We start from the raw sequence: 13,482 nt of genomic DNA, 5'->3' as shown, positions 1-13,482 counted from the left end.
ACAGAATTGGAAGGCCAAATGTGAGAAAACTCGTGGGCTGAGATACAGCTTAATAGGCAAAGCAAAAGCTGTACACACAAGCAAAGCAGAACAAGGGATTCATTCACCACTTCCCATGGGCAGGGAGGTCTTCAGCCATCTACAAGACAGCTGGGCTCCATCACAGGTACCAGTGACTTGGCAAGACAAATGTTATCATTCTGAATGTCCCTCTCTCCCTTCTTCTTCCCCCAGATTTATATGCTGAGCATGACACCATATGGTCTGGAGTCTCCCCATGGTCAGTTTGGGTCAGCTGTCGTGGCTGTTTCATCTCCCAACTTCAGCCCCAAACCACTTGTTGGTGGGATGGGGTGAGGAGCAGAAAAGGCCTCGGCTTTGTGCAAGTAGTGAGGAAAACACCCCTGTATTTACACTGTTTCCAGCAGAAATCCAACACACTGCCCCATACCCGGCACTGTGAAGAAGAAGAACTCTGCCACAGCCAAACCCAGCGCAGCTATCCAGAAAGAGGAGATAACAGCTGCTGATGGTTTGGGAATTTCATACAGGTTGTGGAGGAAGTTAAAGAGAGAGTGTGAGGGCCTTGCACCAAATCATGCCACATGTACAGACACTGGCTTATAGCACTGATTTTTCAAACAGCAAACACTTCACTGACTATTTTCACTTTTTTTCCTGTAACAGGACCACTCACAGATTGCTCCTGCCAATAGTGCTATGCCAAGCAGAGAGCAGCAATGGAGAGAATGAGACTGTGACCTGCACAAACAGAGGCAGGAAAATGCAATTCTCTGGTCTGGTGAAGGGTACAGCAGATCAGAGCTAGTTTTGTAGTTTTGTCACACAGGAAAATAAGCTTCCTAGCAGTAGTTTATGGTATAATTCTTATGAGATAGTTATGTTACTATATGAAGTTGTAGCCTTTGCAAAAATAAAAGCAAGGCCTAAGAAACTGAGGGGTAGACCACCAAAAACATGAATTTGAAAAAAATCCCTGCACCAAAAATAGAAGTGATACCATAATGTCACAGTTTTCCCAGACAAGGAGAGGGAGTCAGTGTGCTACACAGAACCTGACAGCACCACCACAGGCTGTTAGAAGAGACACTATACCATATATATTGCTCTCAGCAATAAATAAAAGGTATTTCCAGATGCTTGTGCATCAAAACTCAGTGCTAAAACAATTTTAATTAAAAAGGGATATTAAAAAAAAGATAGTCTAGTATCACATAGCCAAAACTTAAAAAGAGCTTGGAAACCAAATGCCTGAGCTGGTGTTAAATACAGTACATTTTAAGGAGTGCTACTGGAGAGTGTCACAACTAAAGGCTTTTGGTTTTGGGCTTTTTTTAAGGTATGGCAGTGATACTGGCCAAACAGAAAACTGAGTATTATCTTAAAAAAAAAAAGCAAGTTTCTGTTCATATAAAAGTGGTGTAGATGTGGGAAAACACATGTGTCTCAGTTTCTGAGGGCTGTGTTCCAGTCCCAAGCACACAATCCAAGTGTTTTGCTAATGTGTAACAAACTATGCCCTTTCCCTCCAAGACGTCAAAGACATTAATTATGCAAACAATCAAAACACCACTTGCATATCAAATGGAGATCTTATTAAAAAAAACTTAAAAAAACCTGTGTGAATAATCTCCTTTAAATACAAATTTAATTAAGAGCTTAAGAGATATTGTAATTAATATTAAACCAAAGCAGGGTTTGCTCTTTAAAACCTGCATTTAGCTACAGTTTACATTCACAAGCCAGATGTACCTAATTAAATGGTATTCCTTCAAATAACCATATTGATTTCTTCTTGTTCCAAATTGTCTTTAAATCATTTTATTATTTGCATAAACTTAGACTGAAGCCACAAAGCATCTGGAAGAACACTTGCAAAAGCTGGCGCTTTTTTGTTGTTGTTGTTGTTTGGTTTTTTTTTGTTTTTAAATATTAACTATGTTGAAAAAGTGCTGGGAATTCAATATCCAAAGAAACTCAGGGACTTATGGAAGTCTTAGAGAGATGATTTTCAGCACTTGCCCTCTCTGGCTTATGGTAACATTTTTGTAACTAAAGCACACTTGAGAAAATAGCACTTGAGGCTGGTCCAAGTGCAAATATCTACCAGAGCAGAACCGTCTTCCTCCTCTCCATTCGCCATGCCAGCACAGGCATGTGGTGCCCATTTATAGGACATATACAGCTAACCTTTAATTAGTTGGTTTTTGGGTTTTTGTTGTTTTGTTTTTTTTTTTCCTGGGAGAATTTAAACCACAACTAGTTTTTGGTGGTTTTTTTAAAATATATAATAAATTAATTGCAGCTAAAAGTAAGTATTTGTCTCAAAAAGAAAGTCCTAGATGATCTCTGATCTAGTTAGAGAAAGTGAAAATTCATACTTTACTAATTTTTCTATTAAGTAAGGATACACTAGTGAGCAATGTTCACACAAATTAAACTTGTAAATTCTGGTTAGCATTTCCACATTGCATTAAAAATTCAATATTGGACTTGCTTGCTCTCAAACAAACCAAACAAAGAAAACACATCAGAATTTTTCTGGACTCCACATGAGTTTATTTCAGAGAAGTATGAGAGAAGTATGTCTAACTTCTCAACAATTTTATCCACTTTACAGGAAACTCATACTTCAGCCCTTAGAATGCTTTAGCAACAATAACAACACAATTTGCACTCTGGGGCTCAGCCAAACTGAATACCACTTCACAGGGTTATTGCAAGACTTTCAGGAACTATTTCAAGTATTCAGTTTCAAAAAAAACCAAACACGTAAGTCTTGGATAACAAGATCTGAACAAGACTTCTTAGTCTTGTTGCTTAATATCTTATTTACAGAAAGGTGAATTATGGCACATACTTGAGATGATTTACCTGTTCAGGTGGTGGTCTGTCAGGGCTGTGCTTCTGCAATTCTTCCTAAAAGCTTAGGACTTTAAAGTGTGTTTCCAAAATCTGAGACTCAATATGGACAACAGCTACTATCTTTGTCCCACAGAAAATAAACGGGACAAGAGAAAGGATAAAGACTGCCACTGCCTCTGCATACAAGGAATTGGATCAGCACTTGGATCAGAAATCCCACGTAACAAGCTGCTGGGAGTTGCACTGAGGTCAAGTCTCTTAGAAGAGATGCTCCCCTCCGTGCATCCCACATCCATCTCCCCCGGACATGTCAGCAACCTTTGTAGGTCATGGAGCACTTGCTAGTGGTTCTGGCAGATGCCACGAGGTGGCAACCGCACCCTAAGTAAAAAAGAGCAGGTCTTGAAAGAGTTTTGCTCATCTAGGGAACAGACCAGGAAAGCACTGGTTAAAATGTCAAGCAAGAGGCTTCCCATACAGCCCTGCAACAGCATTTTATACTGCAGCACACAGAAAGGCTGCAAGTGTGTTTTGTACATGCTGGTACGGCAAATCTGGAGAACTAAATGTTTCTGAAGCAGCGGACACCACCTGAAATCATACCATAAAATGGTTGGCAAAAATACCAGGTACAAAATACCTATAATTTTTTCCCAATCCAAATACCAGATAGGTTTGGAAAAAAGTAGATCTAGAGGACAGCTACATTACGATGACAATACAGCAGACGATGTGGTGGTAACAGCTAGGCTCCATTAATTTGAAACCACACTAAAATTTCAAGTATCACTTCAAAGTATGGACTCAACTGTGCTACTCATGAGGCTCAGCCCTTGCTCCCAGCTTCTGCCTGCAATGACTTACTTCAGACCGGCTCTGCCCTCTGTGTGCTTCCCTTCCCTATCCTGCCGTTGCCTTTCCAGAAATGGGGTAATTTAACCTTCTTTTCCCCTTGGAGAGGATGTGCTGTAACTCAACTTCCCAGCTGCAAATTCAGGGCCAGAATTTCCTCTTATCGGACATACAGGATTGTTTTGCATGCAGAGGTGGTGGATCATTAAGGGGGACAGTGTAAAATTAAAATGCCCATCATAAACCACGAATACAATACATAAAAATTGCATATGCGACCTCAACTAGGTCTGAAAAACATCCCCAAGTATTAGGCTTTTCTTCATCTTACTTCCACAAAAAGACAGTGTCTCATTAATTTTGTGAGAATTCAAATATTCAAAAGACATTTTTCTTTTGAAAATTAAGAGCAACTCAGATGGTGGCAAAAGGGTGGTATACCAAAAATTAGGTAATAGTTGTTTCTGTGTCTGCCATAAAACTGCATTTATCTGGAGCATCTCCCTTCAATATATTTTCCTTTGCAGCTAATTTATAGTAACAGAGATACGATCAGAAAAATTAGGATATTCTAGTTTAATCAGTGTTGGGTAGAGACAATTGCCTACCACATTTTTAGATGTGTAGGAAAATAAAAATTACTAAATCTATATTTTCTACTTCCTGGCTGCTTAGAGCACTTAATCCTATATGCATGACAAATGCATTTACATTCCTTATGAAAAAGGATGAAGCAGGAACTGCCACCACTTATAACATCCCCTTTACTCAAAACAATGCAAGTAAGATTTTTCCCCAAAATCTTGATCTGTATTTTAAGCCAATGTAGAGTTATCAAGTTCTTCATCTCTGTAAGTGAAATTGAAAAGCAAATCTCCATTAACAAATCTTCATTACCAAATACCAGACATGATACAGTTGTCTTTAATGAAACTAAGAGAACAGTAAGGAACACGTCAACTGAAAGCACTAAAATAGCATCTATTTAGCACCAAGCTCATATGTTCACTTGGCTGTATAGCAACTGGACTTCTATAACCAAACACTCTTACTTGAGCTCAGTGCAGTTGGCTGTGTGTAGAGAACAGTAGCAAGTCCAGTCGATGAAGAGAAAAGCAGAGCTGAAATGTGGCATTATGAGGCCAGGCTACAAATATATTTGACTCAAAGCTAATGCAATGCCTTCCCAAAACAGATAATTTCAACATCTACATAACATGGCTTATTTTTAACATCAGGAAAAAGCCAGCAGGAACTTACCTGACAGTAAACAATGAGCATGTTTGGGAAACATAATACCAAGGCCATCATGCTTCCCCATTTCCTGAGAGTTTGCTTTCATAATCCTTTGAGGTTTTTACTCCACAGTTTATACTGGAAATGCAGACTGACCTTCAAGTTTGTGACCAGTTCTTGACAGCTCTTCAATAATCACTGTACAAATAATCTAATTTATTTTCAAAGTTTCTATGGAATTTAAACACAGCAGACTCCATATATAGATACCTGGAAATCTAGAAGTAAGTATATCAGTCTATCAAACAGTATGGATCAGGGGTTAAGAAGTGAAAACTTCTCTGCAAAAATCACAGGGATGACAAAATAAAAACAAAAGCAGTTTTGGTCCTAATGACTGCAAGGAACAAAAAATTCAATTTGTCATAGTGGGTATCTGATCTTTATTCCAATATTTATCAGAAATATGTGAAATACAAACAATTAATAGTGAATGAATGGGCAAATACTGGGAAAATTGACTACTACACTAAAATATGCAAGTATTTAAGACAAAGAAATCTGTCTACAAAAAGTCAAGAAAAATAATGTTATTTCTTTAAAAAAAGTTACTACTCAAATCTGGTACTTTGTGATGACTGATACTTTGTATTAGATTTGTGAACTTGATACATTTTTTTTTTAAATTTCTCTAGTTTTTAAGAAGCATGCAAGTATACTTATCATGAAATGTTGCATTTTAAAGTCATAAGATGCAACAAATGTCAGCATATACACATGCCTGAGGTGGTCCATGGCTGCATGGTCGACAAAGGCTCTGCGAAATCTGACTCTGGGCAACACAGATTTTGCGGAGCCTTTGTCAACCATGCAGCCATGAGGCACCTTAGGGATATGTACTGTCCATTCCTTCCAGACCCTTTGAAATGTGGTATCTGTGAACATTTATCCTTTGAAGAGTGTTAACATTAGTGCCAACTCCTTCTCTTAAACGCAGCCGTAAAATTCTTCGCGGGACGAGATGCACACAGGGCCAATGTGCACAACAACAACCAGAAACCACCCAGTTAATCAAGTTTGTGCAACAAAGATCTAAAAGAAAGTAATGTATTTAATGACCACAGAGATTTATGCTCATTTTATCTGATCTCCAACTCAAGTCTACTTATGTCTTTTTACCAATTGGTTTCTAAATGAAATCAAAACTGAACAGGGTTAGAAATGCTTGACACCGGCTGAGACTTGAAGTAAGAATTATTTTTTTTTTTTATCACCATGAAACTATTTCTAACATCTAACATCTTATATACAGAAATAAATCTCACAGATTATATCCACTCCTAATTAATGTATTAACAATCTTCATTCACAGAAAAGTCTTGCTTCAGAAGTCCAGGATATGAATTTTCTGGGCGACACAGGTACTACCTTTCCATGTGAAGGATATCTCTTTCCAGACAGGAACTAGGACTTCATGCATGTCAACTTCTACTGACGACCAGGAAGTCCTTACCCAGCCTACTGGTGGGGGTGAATCTCATGTAATCTGGTCAGCTCTTTTTGAGGGTGCTGACATCTGATCCAGGGCTGTGTGCTGAAATCCCTTGGTCAGTAAGACAACAGTTTTTTCCTCCCCAAATTTTTTTATGGCAAAACCCTCACGCATAAAGCTACAGATTTTTCATTTGACCTACTATAGGTTTCATAGTGTAAAAACACTGTAGCTACAAATGTCTGCTCTAAAATTGTCGGTAGAGGTAAGTTAATTATTCACAGATAGTTTATACTAAAACTCACACTAGATATAAATGTTATTGACTAAACAAGACAAATGAAACTGTATCTTCTGCATCTCAGCAGAACTACCAACCCCAACAAATAAACAGTATCTGCTTCTGCACTGAACCAGAGAGAAGCTAGTGATCAAAGTGTCTGATACACTTCTAGGAAAGGAAAAAGGGTTAGCAACATTATCAAAGATAAAGTCCTAGTAGTGACAAGAAACATTAACAGTTAACATCTGTGAAGGTACCCATGAGACTCTTGTTTAACTGTATTTGTGATACCCAATACTCTCTTAAAATTAAATATGTATTTCTACTTTTATTTACATTTTAGTGATTACAAAGTCTTTGGGGACCAGTTTCATTATAAAAATTAAGTAATTTAATTTTAGGCCAAAAGCTTGAGTATATTCAGCACCCCATCACAAGCCTGTGCTATCATTCTGGTCTGACTAAACCTTGATTTACTGTAAAATAAGACAGCAGCATTAAAAAACTGCCTATTGGTTGGCTGTTCAGAAATAAACACAGAATTCAGAAATGAACACTTCATCTACAAAACAAAGCGTTTTCGAATGTCATTCTGCTGTATTCCTAAAGGTTTTTGTTATCAGTAACCAATATCTTTAAGAGATGCTGTCTACTCACATTATGACTAAGTATGACTGGAACTGCTGGGGCAGACGTGCTCACATCTCCCCCCTCCAGAAGGACACAAATAACTGGATCGTGCTGCTGTACTCTTAGTCTCTTTACAATCTTTAAATACCAAAAGCAGTTGACAGCACTTGAGGCAGAACAACAGAGGACAGTGAATGCAGATATGGAACACATCTGGAATTATGTGTAGTTATCAATAAACAACCCTCACATCTCCTTCGAGTGAGTGCTCATTCATGCTCACACTCTTTTCCTCTGCTTCAGAGGAAACAGGTCTGCAGCCTTGAAAGACTCCTTCACAAAAGACATCAATGCCTGCCTAAGGTGCCCCATAAAACACTACCCCCGAACACAGGAAAATGCCAAGGAACCCAGCTGAGGCCTGGCAGGAAGACGTGGCGTGGCATGCGTTGGCTACCTAAAACTGACAACCACGTCCCACGGGGCTGAGACACCCCTACATTAATGGGGCTGAAGCCATCTAGTTGACCAGGGGAAGCATTGGGGAAGGGAAGCTGTCCCAACATTCCCAAGGCTTCCAAGTATTTTTGAAGATGAGGCAGAAGTGCTCAGTAGGAACTCATACCTCAGACTGAGAAGGGGGGGGGGAAGGCACCCAGTTGTTGTGCAAGGAATCCATAGGCTCAGAAACTGAAAAGCCATTGCTTTTTATAGTAAAAAGAGAGGTAAGGTTTAGGAATACTTACTTCAAGTTCTGCTTTTTCCAACTTTTGTGCTGGGTCTCTCACTAGCAGCCCAGATGTTTAACCAAACGGAGTTATCCTGTAAGACAACCTCCCAAAAGCCATTGGCTTCCCTGTGAAGGATAAAGATCTCACTGTTCTATTTATGGGATACATTATGATTGGTAACTGTCAACACTAAAGCATGACAGTTCTTCTTTCAATGGGAAAATGCTAGACATCCCTCCATACCGCACAGAGCTGCTGTGCAGAGGGACACAGAAATGCTGCGCCTTAACCATCCAAGGATGCTGAGGACAGCAGCTTCCATGAAATCCAAATATGGACGGGACAATCCTCTGCAATACCTTGTCTTGCCTTGCAGCACCCAGAAATAATTTAGAATTCTCAGAACAGCAATCCCAGCTTTTGTCAGGAACGGCTTATGCTCTGCATCATTGTATGTGGAATGTGGCATGAGACACTATGTCAGCTGATGGCATCACGCTGTATCAAAAACATGAGAAGGGATGTTCATCATGATACAGCTGCAACGAAATGGAAATTGTACAGTCTGTGTCCAAGTGCAGAACAGAAGAAGAAAAAAACCACATATCCTTTCTGGCAGGAGTCCAAAGACGTGGTGGTGAGGTGCAGCTGGAGGTAAAGACAGGAAGACAGTCTCTATAAGCAACAGCACTGCTTCCTTTCCTGAATATATGGACGAGTAACTGGTCATAACATTAAATAAAAGACACAGCCTTTGCTAAATTCTGGCTTATATTCTTTTGGAGACCGTACAGAAAATGAAGGGGAATGCCTCAATCAACAGCTCTGTCCTTGCTGTTATGACTTCAGCACCTCTTGTAGGGAAAATTCAAAGCAAGGTGATCTTCTGAAATAACATTGGAGTCAGCTTAAATATTGTAATACTAGATGAAAATTTGTAAACCTGAAATTCGGAAGAAAGTTATATTAATTTCAAAGGCAATCAAAATATCTATTTTTGTTCATTTATACTAATGGAAAAAATAAATCCCTAAACAATCTACTCTTCAGGCATCTCTTGAAGAAGCTGGGAAAAATCCTGAATAGTAAAATCATACATCTGTGTCTTCAGCACACTGGTTCAGCAGATAATTAATAGGGAAGAAAATCACAGCATCTTGGCTTCTGTGAATTGTCCTATTTTGTTGAAGCATCTCTGTCTCAACTAATGCTATTTTAAATCACCTTCTGTATTGTAGAACAAAAACTCAATATTCAGTCTAACCAGTTTAAAAAACAGTATCATTTTAGTTTTCTCATGTTATTTTGAAAAAGATACTGAAGATCAGGATTTAAGACTACCAGTTTTTCTCCCTTAGTTAGTATTTTGAGTATGCTGAACAATCTCAGTGATTCCTTCACATGCACTGACCTTCCACTTGCATTGAAAACTTACACAGAAACAATTATTTCTAAGGAAGAATATTTTTAAAAACTCCATATGTTTGCCTACACCTGTACTTAATGAGATGTTTATGGAGAAAAGGGTTTTTCTAATACACAACAGCCAGTGCACAAACATGTGGCTTGCAGGTGCTACACTGGCCCTTCTCATACACATCCTGCCATGCAAACCTGCCACTGCCGACCCTGAGAGACAGATATTCATAAGAGCCAACTACAAAATTAACAATTAGACACAGCTACATAAACGGCTAAGATTAATGGGAAAAACCCTCAGTGTCTGACATCTTTTGTTTTCCATACACCCATTGTACTTAGGCATTGCTGGGTCAAATTCCCCTGCAGTGCAGGGTAAATCTCTCACTTCACTGTGACAAGTGGCACAGTAAATGCCACGCACTAGAGTGGCCCAACATAAATGCTACGGATCAGAAGCCTTAGTGAAAGGCAGTTTATTCAGGTGTACAAGTTAATGCTTGAGAAACAAAGCTAGGCCATATCAAGTACTGACTGCTCCAAAAAAACCCATACTTCAAAAACTGACATAGAGAGGATCAGACACCCTTCCTGAAAATATCTCAGAATCCAAACACACCACAAGATTTCCTTAAAAATTCTCATGCACAGGTGATGATTATATTGATTTAAGGCTGAATAATTTACATCTGTAATTTAGCAAAACTTCAAAATAGCAAACATTAAAGGGGCATGGGAGAAATGAAAAAAGTGATCGGACAAACTACTACTGCCTCGTGGTCTACAGCAACACTCCAGGTTATTGAATGGTTTTTAAAAAGAAGTTAAAGAAACAGAAATATTATTCAGAAATGGCTATCTCAAAAAGAGGTCATGTGAAAACAACCTATTATCTTTTCCATTTCAGATATTTTATATTATAAAATATATCTATTTATTCAGGTATTATATTTTCAGAAAAAAAATATTACACACACACATATATATACATATATAGCGAACAAGAGGTGATTACAAATCCCTAATTGGATAGTGGAGTTGCTCCTGGAAAAATTATAGCATTGAAAGGGAAAATATCTGACTAAAAGAAGCCTGTTTCTACAATTTGGGTAAGTCTGAATCTAACCAAAACTTCAGAAATAAAACTTGGCTCAAAAGAACGTGAGCATTTGTGAGATGTCTCCCATGAAACTAAGAGGTACCCTGAGCAGAGAAAGACAAAGCACAGAGGGAAAAAGAGAACGAATCAGGACAGGGTTTTGGTGAAATGGGATACAGAACAATGTTCCTAAGCATAAAGTCAGACTGAGAGATTTTATGAACACATACTTTTAAGCATTGCCTCCAAATGAAGTGGTTGCACAATTCCCAACCCTCAGACATGTTATACCACTCTGTCCCCTCCTTTCACCCAGCCTGAGAGCTCCCTGTGGTAGCAAAAGCATCTATTTAGCTGCATAACACATCAGATTGAAGAATTAATTTATAAAAAAGGCTGCTGGGGGGAAAATAAAAAGGGCTAGCTGATCTCATGATTGAGTTCCTCATTCTGACGAACATGAATGTTTCTGCTGACACAAGGAAAGAAACAATGCAAGCATGGGAACAGGACAGCATGACATTTTTGGCAGCAGAAGGGGTGTGAAATCAGTGCCAACTGACTTGAATCCTTCAGCAGAGAGGATACCGTCTACTGGAAACAAAAGGAAAAGGCCCTTTGCCACATAATCATGACAAATCAACCAATCTGTCACTGTTCTGAAAAAGATAAGACAACAATGGTGAGACACACAAGACACTCATCTGCATACAAAGGATGATACAGACACTTGGTATGTGGTTAAACAATAAAGAGCAGCTTCAACTCTTCTAAAGAAACCCACTGAAGTCATAAAATGTGTGGGCTTAAGGATGCCTTGCTTTTTATCCTGTACCCAAAGTCATGTGTCATAATCCTTTAACCATTTAGAGACCACATAGGTCAAAAAATTGCTCTGGTCATCTCTTTCCTTTTCTGACACTGAAAATTTATTAGCTATATCCTTCAGTTATGCAGCCCTTTACTGCAGCTACCTTTTATATCTGTATATCTGCCATGCATAATGCTGTGCTGCTTGATAATACAGGGGCTCCTGCATTTGAAACAACACTCACACAAAACACTTTTTAAAAACAAACTTCTGCTGAGTGCCCGGTTTCTCAGCCCAAATTCCCATTACCTTCAGTCAGGCATTACGCACACTTGGTAAGAGGGGACAATTACCAGCCCTCAACCCCTCTCCCTAGGTGCACCACATTTGTTTCTCTCTACCCACCCTGACAGATTTTGACCATCTCAAGACCCAAATTCAGGCATACCATGATAATATCCCCAGTACAGATATCATTGCATCAGACTTGCCTGTCAGCATTGGTGGCTGATGCAATTTTATCAACCACCTCTTTCATTGCATGGCACAGAATTCTCATGGTGGAGAAGATAACTCCAAAACCACTCCCAAAATGCTCCCAGCACAATATTCACCCCACAGCATTCCTTTGAGGCTCACATACCCACAATCTCAACACCTACTGGTGCTTGAAACACTGCATGTGTAATACAAACAAACACCACTGAGCTTCTCTCCTTCTGGGTATTTATCCTCTTAAACTGGGCCTTCTTCATCCTCAGGCCAGCTCTAGATGAGCAGCTGCCTCAGCAGTGCGTGCTGAGAACAGTGTTTAACCTTCACCTGAATCAAGGATAACTTCAAGTGACCAGAGATTTTCCACCATGGCTCTTAAAAGCTCAGATGGCTGAATCCTGACTATGTTTGCTAAGGAACTGCACAGTTTCTCATGTGCAGGAAGTGAAGGAACCAAACATGCCACATCTCTTTCTGCTTCAGTTACCACTTCACAGCTTTAATTGTGCACCAGGACCTCACCAGGTCCTCCCAGAACCTTACAGCCCCATATGCCCTTGAGCTCCAAAAACATCTGCTACACCATCACAAACACCGCTCAGAGCAGCTGTCACAGCTAAGCATCAAGAAGAACATGTCTTGCCACATGTTTGCTAATAATGTGCATAAGAATCTGTTAGTAATGCATGTTGATGACTAGTCTTAGAACCTTAGAATCACTCAGGTTTTAAAAGATCAATGAGTCCAACCTTCTTCCAAGCTGTACCAGAAACGCTGCCACAATATAACAGTTAATGCCAAAGTGCATCCATGCCTGTGGCAGCATGAAAAGAGCTGTCTCTAGTAAGGACAGAAGAGAAACACCATGAGCAGTGATTTCAGCAGAGACAGAACTCCACCTAGAGATGTTACTTATGACAGATGTGTATGCATGTATGCAAAGAAAAGCATGTACTTGCCTGCACTGTTCAGGAGAGCATGCTTCAAAGCAGGGGAATTGCAAGGGAAGAGTGTAACAGTCAAGGGAAGGGAGTGCACAGCAGGCAGAAGAGTTTGATATTTTTACTCTTACAACCAGCATGCTCATCAGCTGCTCAGCCCATGAAAATATCCAGGGTATGAATAGCAGGTAATAGAAAGAATCATTTTAGCTCACAAGATATGAAAGCATGTGAGAATAGAGCAGCCACAAGACAAGTAAAATTGTATTGGAAGCCTCCAACGTCGAAGCAAATCTGCCAGCTACTTCTGTAAAGAGTGAGAGTGCCTGTGCAGAGTTAAAAATAGGTTTGACCACAACATGAGATGCAAATGCTTGCTACAGGGGCACCTGTGATTCAGAAGGCAGGCTTCTTCCAGCTGTTTTTCCTAATGCACAGCCACCACCACTGGCCTAAAGAAATCGGTATGTGTGCACACAGGACCAGGACAAAAGCTATAAAGCTCTTACTTATAAATTTTATCTTATCAAAAAGAATTAGGGCATGTCTTAATCATTAAAGGTAAAAATTCCATCAAGTGATTTCAAGCTAGCAACATAAACATTAG

The 13,482-nt window shown here is 39.4% G+C and overlaps 1 protein-coding gene across 2 annotated transcripts in view; it reads right to left on the bottom strand.

Moving 5' to 3' along the window:
• TNFAIP8 (TNF alpha induced protein 8) overlaps nt 1-8,230 on the bottom strand; it is a 35,638-nt gene extending 27,408 nt beyond the window's left edge. Inside the window, exon 1 of one of the 2 annotated variants that reach the window (XM_033520460.1) lies at nt 8,126-8,230. In XM_033520460.1, coding sequence (XP_033376351.1) covers nt 8,126 — 1 coding nt within the window. In that variant the 5' untranslated portion in view covers nt 8,127-8,230. Of the gene's footprint in view, nt 1-4,790; nt 4,860-8,125 lie in introns of those variants that run through there. The other variant, XM_015615031.3, reaches the window with a different exon arrangement.
• Between the last annotated feature and the right edge of the window lie 5,252 nt (nt 8,231-13,482).

Source organism: Parus major, chromosome Z (genome assembly GCF_001522545.3).
Source record: "Parus major isolate Abel chromosome Z, Parus_major1.1, whole genome shotgun sequence".
Lineage (NCBI taxonomy): Eukaryota > Metazoa > Chordata > Aves > Passeriformes > Paridae > Parus > Parus major.
Note: the sequence above shows the minus strand (reverse complement) of the source record. Positions and strands in the feature narration are given on the sequence as shown.